This window comes from Papilio polytes, unplaced genomic scaffold, assembly GCF_000836215.1.
Source record: "Papilio polytes unplaced genomic scaffold, Ppol_1.0 DF821733.1, whole genome shotgun sequence".
NCBI lineage: Eukaryota > Metazoa > Arthropoda > Insecta > Lepidoptera > Papilionidae > Papilio > Papilio polytes.
Genome location: NW_013527471.1, coordinates 1,758,497 through 1,780,626, shown reverse-complemented (window position 1 = coordinate 1,780,626; position 22,130 = coordinate 1,758,497). Strand labels below are relative to the sequence as shown.

Here is a 22,130-nt window from a genome sequence, read left to right as displayed (position 1 = left end):
GCCCCAGTTACTAAAACAAACGATAATTTTTATCTTATCGTTGCGTATGTTTCAGTAGTTCGGAATTCGCGAAGCTGTCCGCGGTTAACTTATATTTAGCATTCGGAATCCGACATACCGCTGCCGACATTATCTCGTATGCATTCGTGACAATGTCTAAAGTAATAAAGTGTACTAACAAAATGTATCGTAGGCATCTAAGATGGCAAAAACAATGACTTGTCGGACATTAAATGTAGAGAGACAATGAAAAGAGATGATAGAATTTGTAATAATCATAATGTAATTAAACAATACAGAATTCATTTGCAATTTAGATAATTACAAGAAACTAAAGGCCGATAAGAAACTAATAGCGTCGGTGGCTCAGTGGTTTAAGCACTTGACTTGTAATCTACAGGTCTTGGGTTCGAATCGCGCTGTACCAATGATTTTCAATTTTTGGAATTTTGATCTGTACATAATTTACCCGGCGATCTTACGGTTTACTAATGAATCACTTGGTAATTATAAAATAAGTGGTAACCCAGCATAATATATGTAAAAGAGCCCTGATAAGGCTACGCTTAAACTCCAAATTCTATTAACATTATAACGTCTGTCAGATTCTAAACGCTTATAGAGTTTAAGATTGGTTCCAGTATTCCGCAGTAAGTTTCTTAGCATTTTTGAAGATCTTCCGTACCGATTTACGATGTCAGAAATCAAGAATCGAACCGCCACGTTCCGACCGCCCACTGAGTTCGCGAAAAACCGCAGTATAAATGTATATTCGTACATATATTTTAAGAATAATTTCGCTTCAGCAATTCGCGTGTATTTTTAAGTAGTGTATTTCAAACACCACAACTGACTTTGATAGAACTCTCGACTATTTAAAATAACAAACTATTATTATTAAAAAAAGTTCAAAATAGAAATAGATTAAAATTGTTTTAATAACCAAAAATAGTCCATCGTAAACCAAGAAAACGAGAATAGATAAATCACAATTCTGTAATAGATTAAAGAGCAAATACTTAAACAAGCTTTAGCACCTAACTTAGGAAGCGTTGCTCACAATCTGATAAACGCTTAAGAGAGTATTTCTGGGCGTCATCTCCTTCGTAGATTAGCAGCTACTTGGCCTAGGCAACGCATTATACAGGCTTTAGTTACTTTTGCCACGTAATGATAAAAAAACAACTTAACTTAGGGTAGGCTCTGAGTTCTTAAGTGACGTAGTGAGCTAATAATGATGGTGATATAAAAACTTATCAAAAATTAGTTAATATACCACAACTACTTCCGATTAAACTGCAATCTAGAATTCATTTTAAAGCTACGTTTATAAATTGTTGAAAGCTTTAATATTTTATTCATCATCATCATCACCAGCTCACTATACGTCCCCACCGAGGGGCTCGGAGCCTACCCTAATATGGTGTGACTAGGCCATAGTCAACCACGCTGGCCAAGTGCGGGTTGGTTGACTTTACACATATCTTTGAATTTCTTCGCCGATATGTGCAGGCATCACGATGTTTTCCTTCACCGTAAGAACATCGGTTAAATTATGAACATATGTAAATTCGAAAAACCGATAATCACATTGGTACAGCGGGATTCGAACCCAAGACCTGTAGATTACAAGTCAAATGTTTAAACCACTGATTCACCGACGCTCCTAATATTTTATTGCTTACAAAATTTTCATAAAAGTAGAGTATGAAACGTATATTGCTGTGAATCATTGCACAGTCGCAAGTATTTTTATACAGACCGATTGTGATTTGCTCCGCCCACGCACTACTGACTGCTTGACAACGTGAGATCAAATACATGCGGTTGCTGGCTTCGCTTATATCCACCTGTCTTCCATATTCTTATCGGTTCTGTGATTTATGTTTACGTTTGTCTGATGATTGAATACAACTCGAATTTCAATTGATATTTGAATGAAAATGATGAATTACGTTCTTATTTGTATACTAGATGTTCCCTTGCGACTTCATCCGCATAAAACTATGAATTATTTTATTTTTTACATGTGTCAAATTATCAATTGCAAATGTCAAAATGACATGACATGATGACAAACCATGGCAACCTTACTTCCTTAATGTTGGCAGCAACTTATGGTCTCTTTCCCACATTAGGGTTTTTATCCAAAATATTTACTCCCTGAATTTAATGGCGTGAAAATATATAGAATAAAGCGTGTAGGATTAAGTGTAGGATTTTTTTTTAAAAAAATATTCAAAAATATGCTGTAATTGCGGACATCTTAGGCAACAAAGAAGTGTGTGTTTACGCTTTATTATAATTGTATAGATTAATATCAGGTGTTTGTTAAACATAATGTAGTGTTATTTAGTTATAGGTTTTTATTGAAAAATCGCTACAAGTTCTTCCAGACTATCCTCTACATATGTACCAATTTCCATCGAAATCTGTTCAGCCGTTATGGCTACAAATTCTAATAAAGATCCATCCATCTAAACTTTTGCATTTATAATATTAGTAAGATTTACACTAGGGAGACCTTAAGTGCAGCAATATTTCACGTATTTTTTTTCAGAAGCTAAATACAGCATTACGAACTAATGTACTATTTTATTTTATATTCTAAAACATCACATTTACAATATAAACTAAAACGTAATGAATATTTAAGAGTCAGTTTCAATGATATACTAAAATTATCTCTTATATCAAGTGTATTAAAATAACAAAAACAAGCATGTTTTCAACGGAAGTGTAATCTGTTGCCAGAATGAATTAGAGGTGAAATATATCTTGTTGCGTCGGTTTAAAGTTTATAATTGCTTGTGATCTTGAATCTTAAGAATGTAAACAATAAAAATACGTTTAATTATTTTCAATTAAATGTTTCAAGAAACAACTTAACTTTAAAAAAAAAGAAGGTTTATGTTCATTTGGTTTGTGTGTAAATTTAAATAACATTTAATTAACTTTTACACAAAAACTTTATACAAATGTAATTATTAAAATACATAATTATTTATACTTTTTGAATTGTAAACGCGTTCTTATACTCTCCTAAAAATATATTCTACGTAGGCTCGTAGCTGGTCTACGAACAGTCCAGAATAGTCCAAATTTGTCACGCTTTACTCTTATTAGTTATAAATTATTGATTGCTGTTGCTAGCGACTTTTTTCGCGTGAAAAATATAGACTATGTTGCTTACAGATAAACTACCTTTCTAACAATGAAAGAATTTTTAAAATCGTAACAGTAGTTTAAGTGATCGAATACATACAAAAATACAAATCTTTCCTCTTTATAACATTAGTGAAGATTACTTTGTAATATTGGTTCTTTAAATTATTTTATGTTATGTGTTTAACTCTATCGTTTACGAATACTGTAAACAGTTGTTACACAATCATACTTACTAATATCATAAATGCGAAAGTTTAGATGGATGGATGTTAGAGTTTGTAGCCTAAACGGCTGCACGGATTTCGATGACATTTGTTGCAGATGTAGTCTGGAAGAACACATATGCTACTCAATTTTATTCTTTTAATTCCACGCGGACGGAGTCGCGGGTGAAAGCTAGTGTCAAATAAATCTTTACAAACATAAACTCGTAGGTATTTTAGGGTTGTCGTTTGAAAGCTATGAAATGAGTCTGTTGCGCCATTTTCTTCTTGCAAAATAAAAATCTACTTGTGACTCTATTTGTGTTATGAAGTCGTTTCAATTTACAATGGAAGTTTTAATGATAATTTATTTCAATATTGATCGTAAATCGTAGAGGTTGCTCTGGAATCGGATTCCGTAAATCATAAAATAGTTAATTCCAGCAATAAACAGTGTTGAGTTAAAAAAAATAAAAATTTATTTTCTCTATGTATAATATCAAATAGGAAAATGTAAATGTACTGTAAAATGACGATAAACCAGTATCTTATTATCGATGATGTCATAGTAATTAATATTTCTTGTTATATTTCATATTAATTATAATTTATTTCTTTATCGCATGTCCACCGTCAGTCAGGAAGACTATTAAATTGTAATCTGCTATAAACCTACATTTTAAATAAATATATTCATCACATCTAACGTCATCTAAATAGATGTGACATTTTTATTGCAAAAACTAACCTAACTAGCTGTTGCTTGCGACTTCTCGCCGTGTAATTAAAAAAATAATAAAAATTATAGCCTATGGTAATCACTCATAACTTAGCTTTGTAATGATGAAAGAATTATCGAAATTGGTCGAGTAATTTTTAACTTATTTCAATATGAATCTTTCCTCCTTCATCATCATCATCACCTCCTTATCCTACTCCCGTAGGTTCGGCGCAACAGGTTTTTGTCATCCACATAACTCTAACTTATGTCATCTCAGTCATCACTCCCTTTTTGATCATGTCACCTTTTACATAATCCATCCATCTCTTTCTAAGTCTACCTCTACCGATGTACCCTTCCACACTCATAACTAACGTTCTCCTTGTAGTAACATGCCCATACCAATCTTTTACTCCTTACCTTGTCTAATAATCTAATACTAATAACCTGAATAGTTATGACTACTAGAGGACTGGCCAAAAATTAACTAAAGTAAAGAAGTAAAATTTAATAGAAGAACATTATTAAGAGAAACCAATTATATGAGAAGCTAAATTTTCTATTATACACACCCCTACAAAACAATTTCTATCTCACTCTGTTCAAGAGTTGAAAAGAGACGACAATAGTTACAAACTGAAAGCGGGACATGTTTTCATGTATAATCACGCATTTCAACATATTTGTTGCGATTTGACAACCCTATGTTCACTGTACAGAGGGTGGCATGTCTTTTCTCCACGGTAATTAGGATTCAGTGACAATGTCGGCCAGGTATCGTACGCGTCGTACTCGAAATAAACACGGATATAATCGAACACACAAATTCATGTTATAATTATCAACATGACACTGTTTTTGTTCGTGGAAATTTTTGTCAACGGAATTTTATTTAAAAATATCTTACAATAATTTATACTGATGTTATGTTTGAAAATAAAAAAATATACGGAATCCTGCACATTTTACTTAATATTTAACTGAGACGCTAGCAACAATGCAATACCACAGTCACACAGAAGACAAGCGTGAAGTGGAAGTAACTCCTCATTTCGTCTGATGACTGTGCTTGTCGGAGGCCTTATTTTAGTCCCCTTTCTCTATTCTTACAAGTAAAGAATAGCAAGGTAAACTAAATTTGACGATAAAGGTAACCTTCGTCGTAGAGTAGACAACGCATCTACAATTTCGATGTCTTATTTGTGCGCTTTTGCTATTCCGGTGAGTTTTAGTTTTGGTATATAATGTCGCGACGCATTATCTTATCAAAGCATGTCTCATATTGCGGACGGAATGGAGACATGTTTGTTTTCATAAGCACTCCGTTCGCTGAATTCTTTAAATGTTATTCACTTTTGAATCGCGAATTCTGATACTGAATATAATGAGATACGTCAGGTATTATCTTAGACAGTTAAATTAATACAACCATGTCTTGGTTTTCAAAAGGTGTTTTTATTGTCTTTATAGTTTTATCTATACTAATATTATAAAGGGGAAAGATTTGTATCTTTGTATTTATTGAAATAACTCAATAACTACTGGGCCGAATTAAAAAAAATCTTACACCATTAAAAAGCTACGTTATCAGCAACATAGGTTATATTTTTGTTATTTTGTAATTTCACGAGGACTAAGTCGCAAGCAACAGCTTGTTTACTATAAAGTAATAAACAGTTATGCTATATCAGATAACTTGAGGATAACGTCCTTAATGATATTTTTTGCACAGAAAATTCGTCTGCGTCTGTCGCGACGAAGCCAAAGAGAAGACCGTACCTTCTGAAACGGAAGGCGCTCACCACTGGCTTCTTCGACCAGAGCAGAGCTAAAGATGGGGACAAAGATAAAGGTATGAAAACAATTTCACCATTAAATTAAAAAAGAGTGTAATTTGTCAATCATCACAATCATCTATTACTAAACTTACTACAGCCTACAACTCGTAGCAAGTAGACATCGTAGCGTTGCTACGAATTAAACCCTTACACAAAACAAATGCAAGTCACATTTTTGTTTACGTCATAGTACAGCGGTGGTCCCACTGGATGAGTCAACTGCTATCGTCTGCCAATACCGCATGCCGAGCCTACGCTCCGTCTCACAGTATGACAAATGACCTTCGAAATATCGCAATAATGACTAAAGTACAACACTTCCGGTAATACTAATTAGACAAAAATATGTAAAAGTGACCAGAATAATTTTACCATCAAGTTACTAATAATATAATGTGAAAGTATCGATGGATGGATGTTTGTTGAAGTTTGTAGCCTAAACTGCTTAGCAATTCTCGATAAAACTTGTCACAGATGTAGAGCATAGCGTGTTTACGCGCGGACGGTCGCGGGCGACTAGTTAATCTAATAAAGTGAAAATTCGTATGTTTGTAAGGAATAAACGTAAAAATATAGTCGTATATTTTTTTTTCACCATTAGAATACTACATTAATCTTTAGACTATATTATTTTTTTTATTAAAAAAATAAAATTATCAATCCGGTATAACCCTACACTGTACAGAAATTATAACAATAACGTAAAAAGATCTCAAACAGTCTGTTATCCCACTTTATAACCAACGTTTAGTAGAGTCTACCTATAAAAGGTTATTGGTTGATACAATCCAGGTATGTGGTTATAAAATTCTTTACGAGACTAACTGTTTGTTCTTAAATCACATTGATGTATTCATTAGCCGATAGAGCGCTAGTTGTTCAGCGCTTTATTGATCTTAAAACGATAAGACATGTTCCGGGAACGATTTTGTAAGATCCCTTTAATCTTATTTATACTATTATAATAAAGCGTAAACACACACTTCTTTGTTCCCTAAGATGTCAGCAATTACAGCTTATTTTTGAATAATTCTTTGCAATAAAAAGCCCTACACTTACGTCACGCTTTAGGCTATACATTTTCATGCCAATAAACTTGGGGGTAAACATTTTGGATGAAAACCCTAATGTGGGAAAGAGACCATAAATTGCTGCCAACATCAAGGAAGCAAGGTTGTCTTCATGTCACGTCATTTTGACATTTGGAATTGATAATTTGACAAATGTAAACAATAAAATAAAATTTTCATAATTTTATGCGGATGAAGCCGCACGGGAACAGCTAGTTTTATCATATTTCCCAGTCGTTCTAAAAAAATCTCTGCTTCTAAATCTTGCTTAAATTGTTACAACATTCTACATGATGTAAGAAAATGTTTCTTTACACGGATACCACAATTTTTCTCACCCGGTCTTCGTATTGTATCAAAGCGGCGCCAATCGTTGATTTATTCGCTATATTTCTTGTGAACGTAAACAAACCGATCTGACACGAACACACAATGTCCGTCCCAAATTGAGATAGACGGCGTGATAGTCCGAAAATAGATCTAGATAGACACTCATTATTGTGTCAAAATAGACTTCTCTAACTTAAAGATGACGCTTTCGCCCGCGACCCTATCCGCGTTGGATTTAAAAAAATCAACTATGCTCTAAATCTATACCAAATTTTATCGAAATCCGTTCAGCCGTTTAGGCTACAAACTCTAACAAACATCCATCTAAACTTTCGCATTTATAATATTAGTATGATATGCTATACTCTATATTAGTTTTATGAGTAATGAAAAACCCAATTTATCATTGTACTGACTAAAGTATTGAGAATGTATGGAAAAATGTATTTGTTCGCACGGTGTAGGCGCACAGTACAGATGTATAAATAGAGCTGTATAGCGAGGCGCTGTATTACGATGTAAACAGATAGGCCAACAACTTTTATTTGTGTTACAAATTGTATTTGAAGATACAGGTGGACTGATCTGCTCTCCTAGACACAGTGACTTCCTGTTAATATCGATAGAATCGTTGAAATACGTCAATAATTTAAAAACAAAACTTTTATTCAATTTAGTATTGTTTCTGCTTCCCCAGTACAACACAACAAGTGCAACGTATTTTTGCTGTTAGCTTTGAATCGGTGCCAAATCTTGAAACATCACGAAAGTGCCACAATATGTTCCCTAAATCACCAAACCTTTAATGTAGGTCATGCTTGGACACATATACCGTCCCTCTCTAACGTATACCTCCACCATCTGTCCTTCTCTCGGAACGCTTTCGAGCAATTAAATGAATAATGGATTTCTTATTGCCTGTTAATGTCCACTCTGAAATGTGAATGATGTACAGTTTTAAATGTTTATGCACAATAAACTTCAGAATTTTAATCTAACGCTCTTTTTATAATAAATTCTTAGAAGCACGCCGTCTGGAAGCGTTTATCGTAATCAGTCTAGCCGGTCTTTTAAACGTAGAAAATCGTTCATTCCTTTTGTACAAATACTAACTTTTCACAGCGATTTCGTCCAAGCGGATTTAAAAAAAACTTTTAAGCAGCCTATGTGTTTTTCCAGACTATATCTACATTTGAAGAAAGTATGGATGGATTGTGTGAAAGAGGATATGCTTAAGAAAGGAGTGGATTCAGATATGACGGCTGATAGAGATGTATGGAGCACATACTGTGCCGACCCTCCGTAAGGGATAAGGGCAAGTGGATGATGATCTACATCTGTGCTAAATTTCAGCGAAATTTGTTAAACCGTTTTGGAGATACATAGTAACAAGCATCCATACATCCATCTAAACATTTGCATTTATAAAATTAGTATAAAATGTATAATTTTACTCCAACCTTCACTAACTTTGACAAGACAATTAGCAATTCACAAAAACTGTAACCACAATAAATAAACAATCTATCGTTTAGTGAATCTTGCCTTTCCATTTTCTCTATTCTAAAGCTTATTGGTAAGCGAAGAAAACTAATTACCAGGGATGTTCATAAAGAAACATGCTCGTTTATCATTTTACATATATAAAAAACAATATAGTTACAGACATAATTTCAATTCAAACACAATATACATCGTGTTGCACAGATTGACCAGTCCATAAAAGCTAACTTTACCACTATCTTGTGTGTAGAGACACCGGGCAGTGTATTCGGTGTGCCGCTGGCGCAGTGCGTCGAGATGGAGCGGGCGTTGAGAAGACAGCACGGCGGTTCCCGCGCCTCCCTCGCCTCGCTCGGCGCCCTCGATAAGGGGGATGATGTAAGTTTTTATAATTATTATGTACAGGCTATATATAAATGTCTATCATATAAATAATTTAAATACCATAACTTGGCAAACAAATAGCGATGCGACCTCTGTCCATAGACGTAATCACAGATGCGTTTCATTTCTTTAATCAACGGAGAAGAGGACGCAAGTAAGAGGATTTCCCCCTTTTGAGTCCTTCAATGTTGATTATAATTACCCTGCCCATGCTTTCCTTAAGAAAAGATTAGGAAAGGGAACTAATTTGACCTCCGGCGCGCACTCATTGGACTTAACGCGGAATTAGTTCCACTTCAGACCTGTCTTCTGTGTGGTCGTGACATTGCAATGGGTAAGCCGATCTATTCAATCGAAATTTTAAATGAATTGTGTATGTAAACGAAAATATGTAACTAGTAAAATGTATTCAAAGGTTATGCAATTTTTGCTTGTCCTATTACCTGAATTTGTTCCGTAGAGTAAATTCAATAAGACATGTAAAATCTCATCGTATTTGTTAACGTACAAACTCCAACGTATAAAATGGACGTAATGTAAATTTATCACAACAGATATCCTCTGAAATACTTTTACATTGTTTATCTTACTGTTCTCGGTAATATTGTGGGGTTTTTCTCGGAAGAAAATCATTGGTTTCTCTTGCTTTTATAAAGAGGAACTATTATTTATATAAATTTTTTATTTATTTACTCAATAACACTTCGAAATTCGTTCATTTTTGTGCAGAAGAAGCATAAAGAGAGAAAATATTTCATGAATAGCTTTCGCCCGCGATGAATTAAAAAAAATAGCCTATGTGTTCTTCCAAACTATTCTCTACGTCTATACCACATGGAAATACGTTCAGCCGTTTAGGCTACAAATTCTAACAAGCATTTGTAACATTAAATAATTACAAATATCAATTACCCTTGTGATAGTCTATAGATAGCCTTATGAAGGTATAAAATCTGGTGATATAGGTTTCTTACTATAATTTGTAAGCATTAAAATCGCTTAGTACTGTTTATGTGTCACGACCTTTACTGGAACTCCGAAATAGTTTGTCCGTTTGCCGCCAAGACACGTAATATCGACATAGATTTACGCACCTGCTCCAAATCACCAAAGAATTATTCCAATATATAACAATAATTTAATAATTATTAATAACATAAAATAAGAAACTTACTGACAGATATCAACAATACTGACTATAGAAAAAAAGAGATTCCGTACATAGAGTTCTGTTATTAATTAAACTAGCGGCCAAATATTAAAACGAATCTCACATTTTCCTTTGTAAGCCGCTTGTAATCTGACAGATGTCAAAATGTTATATTTAAAAGCTAACAAACAAGTTTATTTAACATTCTAGCTGTTGCTCACGACTACGCCCGCGTGAAATTAAATATATATATATATATATATAATGAATAATGTAGCCTATGTTACTCACAGATAAATAACCTTTCTAACAGTGAAAGATTTTTTTAAATCGACCCATTAGTTTTTGAGATATTTCAATACATACAAAGACGGATGACGGAGATCGAATTTAGTTCTGTAAAGTTCCGGCGTTAAACCACAGAGCTATCGCCGCGTAATTAAGACCCGATCAATCGATACGTCACATTAAGTGTTGCAATGTAAACAGAATACAGACAGTACTGTAGACGCCATTATCGTGGGCGAGCGAAGATATGACATGCGCCAATCACAAATGCCACTCTGTAATGACACACCGTGAGGGAAAGATTTACGTTGGACGTTGAAATGTGCATTTGAACAGTCAAACTGTACAGTTAAAACTGACGTATAGACAACGTTTTAACTGTTAATTTCTCAGTTTGTTACGAGTTAACACTGAAGGTGTTGTGGTTTCTAATGCTGACCGCCACTCAAGGTAGATTAAAGCTTACTTAAGTATTTGTAGATTTTAGGAAATAAATCTGAAAACAACATTTAAAGCTAGTTAATCGAATGTAAAAAGTTTTATAAGGATTGTCTCGTGTACTTATACAATATATGATTTAGAAATATCTCAAGATTATTCTCAACATAAATCAAATAATAAAATGAAAAACGCTACTAAGTTTTAATTATCCCACAACTTTTAGAGCACGTAAAAAAATCTTCCGTCATAATCTATGACGTAACGTGACGTTACTCCTACGTCACCGGGTGTCCGGTTACCTGTTCGGCCTTCGAGTTGTATAGTTTCATTAAGGCCACGATAATTTTATCGTATGACGCGACTCGCGCCCATCCGATAACCGAGTCGGACCTAAAATAGACGCGTGGAAGCGTAGACCATGCCCGTGGAAGTTCTTTTGTATACATCGTTAACGTGGGTTTACAATAAACTATGTATTGCCATCGCTGTCATTCTCTTTAAAAAGACAGGGATGGAAACATATTTACATATTCTTCCGTAGTGTGAACTCGTAATACAAGAGCGTTAGCGTTAAACTCGCCGATGTTTCCCAGCTGGAATGACATCGGGAATTTCAAAACCACTTCATAATCTTCAAGCGTAAGATTTACTGATAGTAATAAAATCACTCCGTTTGTGTACACACAAATCATTTTGAAGTGCAATGTGCTAAAAGATTATTCGATTTTCACGTTAAATTATTACAACTGAATACCACATTGATCAAAATAATTGAAAGCAACGTCAATAAACTGATACCTTTATTGTTTTATTATCAATTCTAAATTATGTTGATGTTACACAAAAAGCTAGGTCATAACCTCAAAACAATACTTAGTAAAAAAGTTTATACATCCATATATCTATACTTCTATTATAAAGAGGAAAGATTTGTATTTTTGCATGTATTAAAATAACTCTAAAACTACTGGGCCTACTTTAATACTTTTTTCACCATTAGAAAGGTAATTTATATGTTAGTAACATAGGCTATGTTACTTAAATTCACGCGGACGAAATTGAGAGCAACAGCTAGTATAATAAAACGTCATTAATTCACGTGTCTACGTCACATTCCAGAGTGAATCCTGTGATTCAAGCGAGTGGTGGGCAGGATTAGAAGAGTCTGGTGGTCCGCGAGTGCCTGGTATAGTGACTGCCTGCCTGGCACACCTGCGGCGCCATGGTCTACGCACGCTCGGCCTCTTCAGGGTGTCAGCATCTAAGAAGAGAGTTAGACAGGTAGGCTTGGTTCTACATTCTTGTCACTATACAGTTTCTTATTTTCTCAGATGGTAAAAAGGATGGAAGAGAGAAAGGACCGCGCGGAAAATTCAATTATAAACTTTAAATGAAGATAAATCTGTCATACAAAATAAATAATGTACAGTCTAGCAACGTCTTAAGGATTTAGTAAAAGATAAAAGAACGAAGATTTTTCCAAAAAGAAGATTAAGAGTCATATTTAAATTACAAAAAGTTATAAAAAGGAGGTTTATTACGCCATCAGATGGTATTGAAATGCATGTTTCAAGTTTGATAACAATTCTTTCGTTAAAAATCACCAGCCATCAACACATATTTTTGTTCTTTTGACCACTCTAATGTTGAACCCCAAATCAACAACAAGAAGTATCTTTTTCTACATGTATCTGTATATCATAGTAACAATATGATATTGTATATCAAAGGCAATAAATCAAATAGCAACAAATCCACGCACGTGCCTTATTTTCTGCCGAACAATATCGTTATTTCTCGCGCAGCGCCCATTTTAAACATCTACAATGTAATAGTAACAAACATGAAAACTCTGACGCAGTTGCTATGACAGAAAATACAACAGTAAAACCATACAAATGTTAAGTTTAGGAAGTATCGATATCGAAAACGAAATATCGACTGACGGAATTAGATGTTTTGCCGATCGACGCGATGATCCAGTTCAGTTTAGTGAGGCAGATTTATTACAAAGTTTGCGGTAGCGGAGACCGCGGCTGCGGCGATAGCCATCGGCCGCTGGATAATGCGGTGCCGAGAGAAATTTAGATACTCTCGGTTTAGATTCTCTATTAATAGTGCACATCTCCGGAATGAGTAACCTCCGCTGACACGCACTCCGCCGTTTCTATCGCACACTTATTGTTATTTATTTCCATTACATTTGTATTACTGTTACGCAAGTGAGTTGCATAATTTATTACTTTCGACAGCTTGTGCGTTATGTTTCATTTGCTTTTGCCCACGGTTCCCTTGCGTGGAATTTAAAAAAATGAACCTATGTATTCTTCCAGACTATATTCTGCATCTATGCCAAATTTTATCGAAATCCGTTCAGCCGTTTAGTCTACAAACTCTAACAAACTTCCATCTAAAGTTTTTCGTATGATAATGGCGAAATCTATTCGTATCTCGCTATGATTTTATGATTACTTACTCGTACAAGTAGTTTAATCTTGTGTTTGTCAATAGTAAATAAGTTAATAGTTTATATCATGTCACTGGAAGTGACAATGTCATATGATCAAAGTGTGACATGAGGGTTGGTGTATTCCAGTTGCGCGAGGAGTGGGAGCGCGCGCAGGAGACGGCGCTGGACTCGGCGGTGTGTCCGCACGACGTGGCCACTCTGCTCAAGGAGTTCCTTAGAGACCTGCCCGACCCGCTGCTCTGCAGAGATTTGTATCCTGCGTTTTTACAGACACAGAGTAAGTTGCCCTACTAAATTGTCCAAGGAATCTTCCATCATGTATGTTGTTTTTATTCTTTTCATTACTTTAGAGGGGAGCACACTTTTGACTAAATTATCTTACATCTTCTATCTTCTGTTGCGGTTGTCAATTGTTTCGTAGCCAATTCAACTGTTTAGTTGTACAACTAAAGATCAAGTACTGTGCACATCTTTATATAAGCTCATAGAAGTCAAAACGAGATAAAACAGTTTGTGTGTCTAGTAAGATTTAAGTCTTTTGTTAATAATAACGTGATACAAGTCGGTTACCGTGTAGAATGTAAATGTACACCGGTAGAGGTAGACCTAAGAAGCGATGGATGGATTGCATGAAAGGTGACATGATCAAGAGGAGTGTGATGACTGAGATGAGATAATAGAGTTATTTGGAGGAGGAAAATTCGGAACGCCCTATGGGAGTAGGATGAGGTAGGGCAGACAATGATACAATTTAAATAATTTGTTAATTGCTCATTAAATCGGTTACTTGATTTGTTTGAATTAGTAAGATTGATTCGATGAAGACATTGCTAGTAAAGTAACTAGTAGTTTTCAAAAATACATGAACATCGTATAGGTTTTCAATTACCCTCAAAGAATAGGTTGTAATGTATGAGTATGTGTGCGTGGCGCAGAGATCCGCAACCGGCGGCTGCAGTGGGAGGCGCTGCGGCTGGTGGTGCAGCTGCTGCCGGCGGCGCACCGCGACACGCTGAGCGCGCTGCTGGCCTTCCTGGCGCAGCTGGCCGCGCACGCCGCCGACGACGCGCAGCCCGGCAACAAGATGGACGCCGCCAACATCGCCACCATCTTCGCGCCCAACATCCTGCACAGGAACAAGCCCAACGAGGCCGCCAGGTCCGTCTTACACTCTTCAAAACGTCTTTGGGAAACGGCAAAATTAAGTTAATAAACAAATAAATACGTGGTATGTGTTGTCAGCGCGGAGCAGCTGTCGGAGCGCGCGGACGTGATCAACGTGGTGCGGCAGCTGCTGGAGCGGCAGGCGGAGCTGTGGGCGCTGCCGGCCGAGCTGCTGCACGAGGCCTACATCCACCTCGCGCACTCCGCGCCCGCGCTGCTGGACTCGCTGCTGCTGCGCCGCGCGGAGTCAGTGCACCTCACTACCTCACACCTCACACCTCACACCTCACACCTCACTACCTCACACCTCACACCTCACTACCTCACATCTCACACCTCACTACCGCACTAACTTACTGCCTTACTACTTCACTACCTCACTACTTTACTACTTCACTACCTCCTCTCTTTACTGACAACTAACAGTGGTAGAGACCGCTTTGGCGTATTCGCAATATGATTATAAAAATGTTAAAGCGGACTCGATCGGATGAGTGTGATGCCGGAGGCAAACAAGCGAGCGGTCACCTAAACTTGCCGAAAAGACGCGACCTTTGCCTAGAGACATCACACTGCCTACCCTTAATCGACAGAGGACCCAATTAAGAGAACATTTCCCCTTTCCTCTTCTACCAAAAAATTCATCCTTTTTATCCTTATAAGAAAATGGTGGGAAGGGAAAGAGACTAAGATAAGATCTTTGGCACACTCAGACTGTACGCGGAATTGCTCTTATTTCACGTGTTGTATGGCGTGGTATGTGTGACGAGTCCTACAGTGCGAAGATGTCAAAGCGGGCTCTACCTCTGTTAAATTCTTCTCTTGTAATATTGTATGATGTGAATAAACTAATTTGCACTAAACTAGCTGTCCTATCATTTGTAAATTAGAGGCCTAATTTTAATGCTTTTCCCTTTCCAACCTTTTCTTAAGAAAAGAGGAAGGGATGGAAAAGTGGGTTTGACGGTGAATAAGACGCTTAGGAAGAGGAAATCTCTTTATGTTCTCCTTCGTCAATGAAGGATAGGCAACGCATCTGCAATTGCGGATGTCTATGGGCAGCGGACGCTTCCATTTCGATGGATTCAGATGGCCACTTGCTTGTTTGCTGCCTTATATTGTAAAACATGTGTACAAGTATGTTGTTTGTGTAGATGTGCGGAGGCAGTGGGGGGCGGGGGCGGTGGCGGTGGGGGCGGTGGGGGCGGTGGCGGTGGCGGGGAGTGCGCGGGGGGCGAGGCGCGGCGCGTGTGGTCGCGGGAGCAGTTCCTGCACGGCGCCGCCGCCACTGCTGCCCCTCCCCCAGCGCTGCTGCACGGGTAAGATCTTACTGAATTTCTTGTACTTCTTATCCTTTGTTATTTTTTAGTAAAAAATCTTATTTATTTAAGAATTAACTCAGCACATGTGCTGGTCTTCTATTGTAATTTGTCTTACGTGTCTTTACGCCCGATTACTCTATCTACAAGTTACTGTGACGAAGCCAGTCGATAACCAGCACAGGAATGGCTTAGTCTTGCACACACTAAATTGGATACCTTTTGACACATGCATACTAACAAATGCAGAGTTTAGATGTATGGAGGTTTGTTTAAGTTTGTAGCCTAGTAGAGGATAGTCTGGAAGAATACAATAGTTACTTCCTTTTGTTTTTGTTTCCACGCGAACAGAGTCGTGGGAGAAAACTAATGTTATAATGTCTAGATTTTTCTATGTCCTTTTGTTTCGATTTTGTAGTAATAAGTACATTTTCTATTCAACTTATGTTACTATTCTTATTTAATTTTCATAATATTTCAGAGAGAAGTCGTATTCCCGGACTAGAAGATCGAGAGACGCGGCGTCAGAGATCTCAGCAGGCTCCTTGTCCTCGGCCATGACCGTCATCACAAGGTATGTGTAACGAAGTCCGATATTATGAGCATGTGTTTGGTAATGTTTGCTGATGGACTGGTCGTTGAAGTTAGTTTTTAATGGTATTGGCTGATTTTCAGCTAAAGACTGTTGGTAAAAATGATGCAATTGGTTATATTTTTCTTCAAAGTACTTCGAGAGTTTTGTTTTTCCTTTTACTGCGCAGACGAAATCGCGGACAACAACTAGTTTTATATGATTTGTTGATGCTTATGTGTGATGTTCCAGGGTGAGAAGTAGCGAGGAGTGTGTGAGTGGGGTGGGCAGCGCTGCGCCGCGCGCAGACTCCGCGCCGGACTCCAACGACTCCGCCAGCGATTACAATGAGGTTAGTGCAGCAGTAAAACGTATCGTAAGTGTTAGGATATTTATTAAAGAGAGAATTATTTGAAAACATACTGTGCTTGTTGATATCCTACAAAAAAGTCTGTCATCTTCATCTCCCCTACCTTATCCTACTCCCGTAGGGTCGGTCCACCGAGTTTTCGTCCTGCAAAGAAGTCTATCTTCCATCATCTCAGTCATTATTGCCTTTTGGATCTTGTCACCTTTCACGCAATCCATCCATCTCTTTCTAGGTCTACCTCTACTGGTGTACCTCCACACCATAACTAACATCCTTGTAACATGCGATTCATCCAAAGAAGTGTTTGATTACGCTTTATTTTATATTAGTATAGATACAGATAGGTATAATGTGTGTGTGTGTGGCAGGCGGGCGGCGGCGTGTCGGAGGACGAGTGTGTGATCACGGCGTCGCTGCACATCCCCGTGTCGCAGGCGCGCCGCCGCTCCGCCTCCTCCTCCTCCTCCGCCAAGCGCGACTCCGCCGTCGGCTCCTCGCCCTCCGCCAGCCTCTCCGGCGCCTCCTCGCCGCCCGCCTCGCCGCCGCCGCACGCCGCGCTCGCCTCACTCGCGTCGCACGCCTCGCCCGCGTCGCACGCCTCGCACGCCTCGCACGCCTCGCTCGCGTCGCAAGCGCGCCCCGACATCGACCGCCTCGGCGCACTCGCACGGTAAATGCTTTTTTCAATAATACGTTCATAGTTTTATGTATACATATTGATTCTTTATAGAGGGACCACCTTCCGCCCACGACTTCGTCCTCATGGTATCAAAAACAAAAGAAAGCAGCCAATGTGTTCCTCCAGACTATCCTCTACATCTATCCCAAAATTCATCAAAATCCGTTCAGCAGTTTAGGCTACAAACTCTAACATCCATCAAAGCCTTCGCATTTATAATATTATATTCTTTGTGAAGGTACAGGACCTTAATAGCTGTCATTTAAATGCAAAGTGTATTCCACGATTTTCTATTGTTTTAAAGTTATTAAATAGAGTACCTCTTACTAATATCAAAAACGCGAAAGTTTAGATAGATGTTTGTTAGAATTTGTAGCCTATAATGCTGAATGAACTAAATCTTGAAAAATTTGGCCTAGATATAGGGGATAATCTAAAACAACACCTAAGCGCCTTTTTTTTAATTCCACGCGGACGGAGTCGCGGGCGAAAACTAAAAGGGTAAACTTTAAAACTAGAAAATCGAGTAACAAACTTGAAGTTTAAATAATAACTATTAGTCCTCTACATCCACAACACTTAAGGTACAATAAAAACATCTGCATGTAAAAAAAAACAAAAAAACATAAATAAAATACTACAAATTACAGAGAACGTAATACGTCAGACGCGCGCGCGGTTGTACTGCGACAACACGACCAGCACGAGGCGAGCCGGCGTGTGCGGCGTGACGTCACCGTGCGCAGCGACCGCGCGGAGGAGGGGACGCAGCGCGGCGAGCGCGCGGAGGAGAGGACGCAGCGCACGGAGCGCACGGAGGAGAGGACGCAGCGCACAGAGGAAAGGACGCAGACGCAGACGCTGTACAAGCGCGGGGAGCTGATCTCGAGCGCGCGCTCGCCGCCCGCGTGACACTTATACATAAAAATATTTATATTATATTTATTTTTTTATTATTGTAATACAGTATTTTACGTGTACTTTTTATATCGATACCCTAAACTTTTATAACCCGTGTATTATTTTCCACTTTAGTATTACGTAAATTGTTTTTATTCCAATTTTCATCAATGTCCAATTCGAGTCCGAAAATTGACAAAAAAGTAATAAATAAATGTAAATAACAGAAAGCGTGAAAAGCTATACATATTTAAATAACATACAAGAGATATTAATTCAAATTCCTTATTTTTATTTTAAAATTCTTATTCAAAAAGGCTTATTATATTAATATTACTATTGAAATTAACAGAGATTATTAAAGTTACAAGATAATTATAAAATAAATCATTAAATATAGTGAAGCATTTTGCGATAGGATTTACGTTGGAAGCATTGTTGTTGATGTTGTTTTTGTTGTTGTTGTTGTTGTTGATGTTGTAGTTGTTGTTGTTCTTGTTGTTGTTGTCTACTTCCTGTGCAGTTTGTCGCGCATAATGATGCCTCCTAATTTGGACACATTGTCTTGGTACTCAGTCTTACCAAGCGGCGGCACCAGCGAGGTCGTCTCTACACATTTCAAATAATATTAGTGCTAATCGACATTTTCTAATATCGTTAAGAGCTATTGGTACAAAAGTGAGTTTTAAGAGTATGGAGTAGGTAAGGGAAGGGACTTGTATGTAAGAAGAGGATAAGTTTTGTGCCCCTATTGATTTAAATGAACGCATCTACATATGCGGTCTACGTGTAGCGATCACTTCGCTATTTATGCGAAAACTAGTGACCACTTATATGTTACCTTAAAAAAAGATAAGAATTTTTATAGACCAATCCTATCAGTCAGATCCTAAAAAGGCGAGATATAAAAAAAATCAGTTAGACAACTTAGGGTCACGGATAGCTTTATGTAAGTTAAAGTAACACTGATACAGACCGCACTTAGCGCGCGGGTCAGGGCCGCCTCCTGCCTGCTTGGAGATGGTCTTGGGCGTGGTCATGCGGATCTTGGGCGCGACGCGGCACGGGTCTCCCGGCAGGCGCATCGGCTGCGAGCACGGACCAGACCCGCTCTCGTCAGCCGCGCGTTGCAGGTTGTCGAACTTAGCTCCTGGACCTTAGAACACAAATCACGCAAATTAAATAACTACGGAAAATTGGACTCTTTAATTGTCATTCCATAAGTAGCGAGTTCTTGATTCATAGGTTTTTCTTTGAAATCAAAAGTATTGCGATCCCATTTACATTTTTTTTTAATAAAAATACTAACTAGTAGATTTTTGTCAATTTACTAATAATTACTTTTTTAATAATAACCTGACAAAGTTAAATGTACAGTAATCGCAAAAAAAACTAGACTAACATCATCACAACAATAAAACAACTCAAATGGAGATGGACGGGACACACTTTACGCGGAGCTGACAAATGGAATAAATTTATAAACTACTGGTATCCAAAAAAAGGTAAAAGGAAACGAGGAAGACAACACAAACGATGGGAAGATGACATAAAAAAGGCTGCAGACCTTGTTAAGAAAGGCAAAAAGAAGGGAGAATGGAAGAATTTGGAAGAGGCCTATGTCCAACTTGGACACACAGATAACAAATAACAAATCAAATAAACCGAAAAAAAAAGAATAATAAAATTAATTAATAAATATAATGTAACAATATTCAATTCAATTTATGTAATGTGACAGTAATTTAATTATCTGAAAAAGGCTCATTATTATATATTATTATATATTATTATTAAATAATTACTTAATTCATTTCAACTAAACTCTAGGATTGTGCTAGTATATGGTTCACAATAGTCGAATGGCGGGATTCGAACCCTCGACCCCAAGATCGGTAGACCCAAACCATTAGGCTATTGGCGCTTTATTATTACCTAACTTTATCTACTTTGTGTAAGACCTACATAGTCACAGAACAGAAATTGTCGTCGAATCTAAAACCTGATCTAAAACTCCTTAGATCAATATTCTTTCATGCACAGCAATACTTACCGCTCTCACAAAAATCGACATGGTAAGTGGTTTTGTTCCTATCTCGGTCGATCCTCTGCTTAAGTTCCGGCGAAGCCTCATTCTGCAGGATGCTGTACAGCATCGGGTACTTCGATTGCAGCTGCAGAGAAAAGAACATGTTATAGCTCAGGACGACACAAGGGTATTAGAATTAGATCAAACATACCTTATCCAGGAATGCATTAGGCTGGTTATATCGTGACGTAGGAGTCTCCGGGGCGGCTGCGACGCGGGCGGGGTACAACTTTGGATCTAGTAATGGGCCCATAATCTAAAATAATAAAGAAATCTTTACGAACTTCATAGTGAAACTATCTTACTTTATTCTTACTAGTTTATCCTAAAAACTCAATTTTTGGATTTTTGTATGTATTTAAATAACTCAAAAACTGCTGGACAGATTACAAAATTTCTTTCACCATTAAAAGTTTGGATAGATGAATAAATGTTTGTTAGAGTTGCCTGAACAGCTAAACGGATCTCGATGAAATTTGGCATAGATGTAGAGCATAGTCTGGAAGAACACATAGACTACACACATTTGTTTTTTAAAAAACACGCCAACAGAGTCGCGGTCGGAAGCAAGTACAAAATAAATTGTTTACAATATTTACAGTGAAAAGTACTCGTTCTTTGCCATCTGGTTTATAGAAGACAAACATTACAGTCTGGGTTACTGGCTTACAAAGGGTATACCTCTATCCTACTCCACCCCCCCTCCTTGCCGGGTGGTAGCTGGGGCATCTCTCCGCCTGAATATTGCGGGCAGCGGCAGTCGGGCGGTCTCGTTTGCTGCATGCACGCTTGGTAGAACGCCATCTCCTCACCAGACAGCTTCGGTACTCTGAATTCATGATTTTTAATGAAATATCAAAGAAAGTACTGGTTCCCAATTAGGATTACTTTTTTTTATACAATAAAGTGACAAACGAGCAAGCGGCCACAGAAATCCGCCAAAATGGCGAAGTGACCGCTGCCCATAGACATCCGCAATTGCAGATTAGTTGCCAACCCGGTAAATCAACGCAGGAGGAGGGGCACGTAAAGAGGATTTTGCTCCTTCCTATGCGTCTCCTCCACCGTCAAATCCACTTTCCCATCCAATCCTTTACATAGACACGTTTTCTGCTTGCCGAAATATTGTGTTAAGTCTTTTCTATTAGAAGTTACTAACTCAGCGATCCCGCCATGTTGCGCCGCCCCTGGGGCCTTAGGCAGGTCGGGCCAAAGATAGTCCTTCCTGTACGTGGTAAGGTAATGGTCCATGCTTAATTTTTAGTTAAATTTTTATAATTTTCCACATCACGAAAATTTAGATTTCTGTTTGTTTACTGATCAAGACATAATAAATGTCATTAGATTGACTGTCATATTGATAGGTTCCTTTGACTTTTGGTGTGCGTATTGATTTTTAAAAAATCTATGAAATAGCTTACACCCGCGACTATGTCCACGTGAAATTGAAAAATAAAATCAATAATGAATAG

The 22,130-nt window shown here is 37.6% G+C and overlaps 2 protein-coding genes across 2 annotated transcripts in view; one reads left to right on the top strand and one right to left on the bottom strand.

Annotated features, from left to right (window-relative positions):
* The window catches only part of LOC106108223 (rho GTPase-activating protein 22), a gene marked incomplete at its 5' end in the record, with an annotated part of 28,850 nt that extends 10,201 nt beyond the window's left edge, over positions 1-18,649 (top strand). Inside the window, 11 exons of the mRNA XM_013289323.1 lie at positions 5,825-5,944; positions 9,084-9,211; positions 12,216-12,377; positions 13,693-13,843; positions 14,502-14,724; positions 14,809-15,075; positions 15,885-16,049; positions 16,531-16,623; positions 16,873-16,972; positions 17,359-17,660; positions 18,320-18,649. Coding sequence (XP_013144777.1) covers positions 5,825-5,944; positions 9,084-9,211; positions 12,216-12,377; positions 13,693-13,843; positions 14,502-14,724; positions 14,809-15,075; positions 15,885-16,049; positions 16,531-16,623; positions 16,873-16,972; positions 17,359-17,660; positions 18,320-18,581 — 1,973 coding nt within the window. The remainder of the gene's footprint in view (positions 1-5,824; positions 5,945-9,083; positions 9,212-12,215; positions 12,378-13,692; positions 13,844-14,501; positions 14,725-14,808; positions 15,076-15,884; positions 16,050-16,530; positions 16,624-16,872; positions 16,973-17,358; positions 17,661-18,319) is intronic.
* Positions 18,650-18,891: 242 nt separating this feature from the next.
* Positions 18,892-22,006, bottom strand: LOC106108258. The gene is made up of 6 exons (XM_013289362.1): positions 21,818-22,006; positions 21,340-21,487; positions 20,810-20,914; positions 20,623-20,743; positions 19,546-19,725; positions 18,892-19,178 (listed from the first exon to the last, which is right to left on the bottom strand). Exons 1-6 carry the CDS (start codon positions 21,907-21,909, stop codon positions 19,078-19,080), a joined length of 747 nt encoding a protein of 248 aa, XP_013144816.1. The 5' UTR covers positions 21,910-22,006; the 3' UTR covers positions 18,892-19,077.
* Between the last annotated feature and the right edge of the window lie 124 nt (positions 22,007-22,130).